The sequence below is a fragment of the Chaetodon trifascialis genome, chromosome 9 (assembly GCF_039877785.1).
Source record: "Chaetodon trifascialis isolate fChaTrf1 chromosome 9, fChaTrf1.hap1, whole genome shotgun sequence".
Classification (NCBI taxonomy): domain Eukaryota; kingdom Metazoa; phylum Chordata; class Actinopteri; order Chaetodontiformes; family Chaetodontidae; genus Chaetodon; species Chaetodon trifascialis.
This window is the reverse complement of record NC_092064.1, coordinates 1,036,797-1,042,796: the sequence shown is the minus strand read 5'-3', so window position 1 is coordinate 1,042,796 and position 6,000 is coordinate 1,036,797. Positions and strand designations below refer to the sequence as shown.

The 6,000-nt window shown below is 43.6% G+C and overlaps 1 protein-coding gene across 6 annotated transcripts in view; it reads left to right on the top strand.

Annotated features, from left to right (window-relative positions):
- Positions 1-2,237: 2,237 nt before the first annotated feature.
- The window catches only part of cuedc1b (CUE domain containing 1b), a 71,899-nt gene continuing 68,136 nt past the window's right edge, over positions 2,238-6,000 (top strand). For all 6 annotated transcript variants that reach the window (XM_070970177.1, XM_070970176.1, XM_070970175.1 and 3 more), the window contains exons 1-2: positions 2,238-2,735; positions 3,028-3,155. In XM_070970177.1, coding sequence (XP_070826278.1) covers positions 2,433-2,735; positions 3,028-3,155 — 431 coding nt within the window. In that variant the 5' untranslated portion in view covers positions 2,238-2,432. The remainder of the gene's footprint in view (positions 2,736-3,027; positions 3,156-6,000) is intronic.

The following is a 6,000-nucleotide window of genomic DNA, read 5'->3' as shown; positions in this document are numbered from 1 at the left end:
CATCTGCGGCGCCATCTTGAGCATACACCAGGCAACAGGAGAGGCCAGGTTAAACATCTGAATCTGACTTCTGACGTCAGGCATGTTAATAAGTCATCACCACATAAACATGAATTTCATCTTTTCATTTATGCAGCTCAAGGACAGCATTGAAATAATGGAAAATGCTTATGAAAATCAATAGAAACGTTTAAATTTGATCTACATGGAAAATGACATCTGAGACTGAGTAGATCAGTGAATCAGATTTGATGTGTGACACTATACCATCATCTTCTCACTAGTCCAGAGAAGTACAGTCCAGGGCTGACATGACTGCATGTGTACACTGGTCATGTACCAGTGTAGCTTTTTTTTCACTTTTTTTTGCTTCAGCTGGTAAGCAACTGGCTCCCGTACAGTCATACAAACACACATACATTGTCTGCTATTGAGGCAGTATATATGACCAACTACCTTGGTCATCCAGACATTGGTCTACTCTAGAAAACAAATGAAAGCATACAAAAGTATGGAGGCATACTACTTTCTTGTTAGTGGTTGGGTCCACGACCTTGGTACCAGCAGAGTTTTTTTCAACTACAATTCCATCTTTTTGTGTCACCATCGATATTGCATCTTCATCTGAATATTGCCTGTGCCTGTACCTGGATTCTGATAAAGTTTCAGATTCAGTGAAACAGAACGGATACAGAACTTCTGGTCTTGTAGTCCTCATTCCTCAAAGTCAAGATGGATTGCTGACCACAGCCAAAATTTATTTAAAACCGTGTTACCATCGGTTATTAGAGATGCGCATGTTAACCAACAGGCGACCTCTACTTAATGAGATACTGAAAGATAGTTTAAAGATAGTTTAATTTGTTATATTTGATTGAGATGTGGCAGCAACCAAATGACATTTCACACCTTATTTATCTGCTCTTTCTAGTGAAACTGATTACCTCTTGTAACTCTTGTAGTAACCCTTGTCTCTCAAAGCAGTTGCAATAATGCCAGTACTGAAGAACCTGGCGCAGAGTCTAACAATTTCAGTAATTTTAGCAATTTTTCCAAATTTACCAATTGTCTCTAATATACTTCATAGAACAGTTGCTGCTTAGGTACAGTACATGCTGAGTCAACTGACAACAGTTTGTTTGTTTTCTCCCATAGTGAAGTTCTGCAATGAGTTGTTGATGGCATCTGACTCTGGGCCTTTAACCATACTTGTCCTTCTTGATTTGATTCTCGATTGAGTGCCACCTTCAATGCCATCTCAAAACATCTTTCTATTCCATTTCACATTACACAGATGACACCCAGCTCGTTCTGTCCATCAAGTTTACTTCCACTCTTTGGCCCTCTTCCCTTTCTGCTTACTGGAAATTAAATCGTTCTGAGGTTCTAATCGTTGGCACTTAATTGTCTTTGGCTAAATCTGATCTAAACAGCTTTTCTCTGACTATAGACAATTCCTTAGTGTCTCCCTCTTCTTAGGTTAAGAGTCTAGGTGTCATGCTGGATAGCACATTGTCTTTTGAACCACATATCAACAATCTTTCTCAGTCTGCATACTTTCATCTACGTATTATTAATTGTCTTCACCCATTGCTTTTCACCCCTTGCATTCTCACTGTATCTCCTAGACCAGGTCATTTGAGCTATATGGCATAAAAAAGACAACAGTTAATGTTAAATTTGTTAATGTGTTTGGTAGACAATTGAGATATAGAATGGAATGATGATAATGGAAGAAGTGGGGCCAATATTGGTTTACTTTCATGTCATTTTTAATCCAGGGCACTGCTGAGACCAGTGTTGTATTGAAGTCTGCTTCTGATACTGCATCCTAAGTCCCTCCAGATTGATGGTTGAATGAAATTCAGCATGGTTTTGGTTCCCAATTGAAAAGAAAACTATGTAATTAAATTGTAGAACTATGTAATGTTTGTGTTGCTAGCTCTGACTAACACACTGCCTATCTTCTTCTCTCTGTAGGTGCTGATGACTGTGATGTAGTTATGTGTGTTCCCTGGCAGATTTTGACTTCAGTCTTTGGTGAAAGGACTTTGGGCATATAAATTCCATCACCACCTGACTATTCCTTTGCCTGCACACCATATAGTACAGTCAGCTATGGTGGATGCAGCTGAATAACAATTATTATTGCTGTAATATTTATTTATATTCATTTTTTAGGGTTTTTTGGGGGGGGGGGTGTTATGGTGGGGGGGGGGGGGGGGGGGGGCGGGCTGCTGCACATTTTCTGAACTTCCCTCAATAGACTGCTATGTATGTTAGAATAAATACCTGAGCCAGAGGTATAAGTGAAGAGCAAGTGAGACTGAAGGGGCCAAAGTGCTTGAGTTGACAGTGACAGTTGAGGTGACAAATAAGAAGAGCCATCCTATTAGTTGGTTGGCAGCACCTGAGGTGGCCAGGCCCTCAGGATGACTAGTCTGTTCAGGCGCAGCAGCAGCAATGGAAGCTCCAGAGGCAGTAGAAGTGGTGGTGGCAGCAGTGGACAGCTCAACAACAGCAAGCCAAACCGCCAGGTCAGACGCCTGGAGTTCAACCAGGCCATGGAGGACTTCAAGACTATGTTCCCTTCTATGGACTATGAGGTGATTGAGTGTGTGCTTCGCTCCAACAATGGAGCTGTGGATGCCACCATCGACCAGCTGCTCCAGATGAGCATTGATGGACAGGGCTCAGATGACAGCTCAGACTCAGATGACAGTATCCCACCAGAGGTCAGTGGAAAAGGTCCATGCGCATCACTGGGAAATCGAATGTATTGTCAGTACTGACAGTATAAACCAAATGGAGATTACCAGTAGAATTAATGACAGATGAATATTTCAAGATGATGGGAAAAGATATAAAATGTGACTGTTTTGGTGATATTTCTTGAGTGTTTTAGTAAGTAGTCACAGAACTTTAAAACCTGATACATCTAGTGGAATCACTGCAAATTTCAAGTGCATGAGGGTAAGACAGGTTTAAAACATTTAATGAAGCAAAGCTTATAATTATTCTTTCTAGATTCTGGAGCGGACGCTGGAACCTGACAGTTCAGATGAGGAACCGCCTCCAGTCTACTCTCCACCAGCATATGATGTGCACATTTATGACAGGAAATACCCAGAAGCCCTATCAAAACCCCCACCAAGGTAAGGCAGAGAGACGAGCTGAGGCTGGGATTCTGTAATTATCAGATAAAGAGCAACTTTGAAAATGTTTCATTACTTTGTATGTGTGTTTGTTTGAGTTTTATCGAACAAACTCTGTGTGCCTGTGATTTTATTAAATGGATGGAGGATTTGTATATGTATAAAAATTTCTCCACTATGGGGCTAATAAAGGTATATCTTATCTTAAAAAGTAATCTGGCCCTTCTACTGGTGCTGCAAGGTGCAATATTTGGCAGAATTGCTTCTGGTTTAGGCCACTAACATTAGTCCTGACTATCAGTTTTGACACTTAAGACACTAAACTATTGCTTTATTCATCACTAGAATAACTGATAGATCAATTAAAAATATGAATTTTTAGTTGCACCTCTGAAGTGGTCAGGACTGAGAGTGGGAAAACCTCTGTTCATTGTTCATTGTTCAAATGTAGGTAAAATGTTTGCGAAGGTGTTAATCATCACATCACAAATGCAAAGCATAGCGTTTTTTTGAGCTGCAGTGAATTAACCAATTAAAATATTAAGTTGCTGATATTTCCCAGGTACAGTATTTGCCATGTTGATGATTGTAGTTTAGCATGTTAGCACGGTATTTTGCTAATTAGCACCAAACACAAAGTACAGAATCAGAATCAGAATCAGCATCAGAAAAGCTTTATTGCCAAGTACGATTTTACACATACGAGGAATTTGCTTTGGTGAGGTTGGTGCATGACACATCTATTAAAAAGAAGCTATTAAAAAAGTAAAAATATAACCGTAAGTAAAAAATCTAAAAATAAGTAAACAATATAAAAACATATACACAAGTCGTTTTTTTTTTTGTTTGGTTGTTTTTTTTTTTCCCCCCAGAAGCACAGTCTGTTTTTTCAAAAGGGAGTCCAGGCAGAGCGTTAATGTAATGCATAGGTTTATAACAATGTCAATGTGACAAGTAGAGGCAGGGGTGGAGTGTAAAGAGTGTCGGTGGGGTTCTGGGCCTTGTTGATAAGGCTGATGGGGAAAAAAACTGTTCCTGTGGCGTGAGGTATTGGTCCTAAAGGACCGCAGCCTCCTGTCAGAGGGGAGTGTCTCAAAAAGTTTGTGTCCGGGGTGGGAGGGATCAGCCACAATCTTTCCTGCACGCCTCAGGGTCCTGGAGGCGTACAGGTCCTGGAGAGACGGGAGATTGCAGCCGATCACCTTCTCTGCAGACCGAATGACACGCTGCAGTCTGCCCTTGTCCTTGGCAGTGGCAGCAGCGTACCAGATGGTGATTGCAGTAAAAAAAAACGTAAGCCACTAGGAGGCTGCTACCGGGAACTTGTAGTTGACGCGTCGTCGGTGGCATTTCCAAAGAATCCAATATCCATTCGTGTTCAAGACGTATTTATTTTACGGTCACCAATTCCATTGACAATACACTTGATTAATCTACACACACTTCTCTTTTATAACTTGTATGCAAAATAAACACAAAGGGCTCAAAGTTAGGCCACTAACGGCGATCGAAAAACTGTGTGCCTCTCCCAGTCAGCAGCATGTTCAGCTCCCACTTGAGGTCCTGTGAGATGATAGTTCCCAGGAAGCGGAAAGACTCCACAGTGTCAATGGTGGAGTCACAGAGGGTGATGGGGGCAGGTGAAGCTGAGTTTTTCCTGAAGTCCACAACCATCTCCACTGTCTTTAGAGTGTTGAGCTCTAGGTTGTTCTGGTTGCACCAGGTCACCAGATGGTCAACCTCCCACCTGTAGGTGGACTCGTCGCCATCAGAGATGAGTCTGATGAGAGTGTCGTCTGCAAACTTCAGGAGCTTGACAGACTGGTGACTGGAGGTCCACCTGTTCGTGTACAGGGAGAAGAGCAGAGAAGGGGATCCGGTGCTGATGGTCTTTGCATCGGAGATGTGTTTCCCCAGCTCCACGCACTGTTTCCTGTCAGACAGGAAGTCTGTAATCCACCTGCAGGTGGAGTCAGGCACGCTCAGCTGGGAGAGCTTCTCCTGAAGCAGGGTTGGGATGATGGTGTTAAAGGCAGAGCTGAAATCCACAAACAGGAACCTGGTATAGGTTCCAGGCCAGGTGCTGGAGGATGAAGTGGAGGGCCAGGTTGACTGCATCGCCTACAGACCTGTTGGCTCTGTAGGCAAACTGCAGGGGTCCAGGAGAGGGTCGGTGATGTCTCTGAGGTGTGAGAGCACAAGGCGCTCAAAGGACTTCATGACCAATGCAACTGGTCTGAAGTCATTAAGTCCTGTGGTCCTTGGCTTCTTGGGAACTGGGATGATGGTTGAAGACTTGAAGCAGGCTGGCACATGACATGTCTCCAGTGAGGTGTTAAAAATGTCTGTGAACCCTGGAGACAGCTGATCAGCGCAGAGCTTCAAGGCGGATGGGGAGACAGAATCTGGTCCAGCTGCTTTCCGGGGGTTCTGTCTCCTGAAGAGTTTGTTGACGTCCCTCTCATTAATGGAAAGAGTCGTCACTGAGGTGGGTGGGGAGAGGGGGGTCCTATAAGAGGGAAACTGGTGGAGGTGACTGGAGCTGGAGCTGTTGGGAGGTGTCGTGGGGGATGGTTGCTGGACTAGTCCGCGCTGGTGGAGACGCATGAGCGCACCAGCCCGTTTTTCTCTCCTCCGGCGTTTCACTGCGTGAGCAAAGGTGAGCACACCTTTGACCAGATGTCCAAAATTTCCACTGTTGGGAGCAGAAAATTAGATGGCTGAGCACCGGGTGCCGTCACAAAAAACAGGTTTAACACACAAAACAAAACAATGCGCACCAACACATTGAGGCAGCCGTCTGCGTCACTGAGGTGGGTGGGTCCTTTAAGGTGGGAATTGGTGG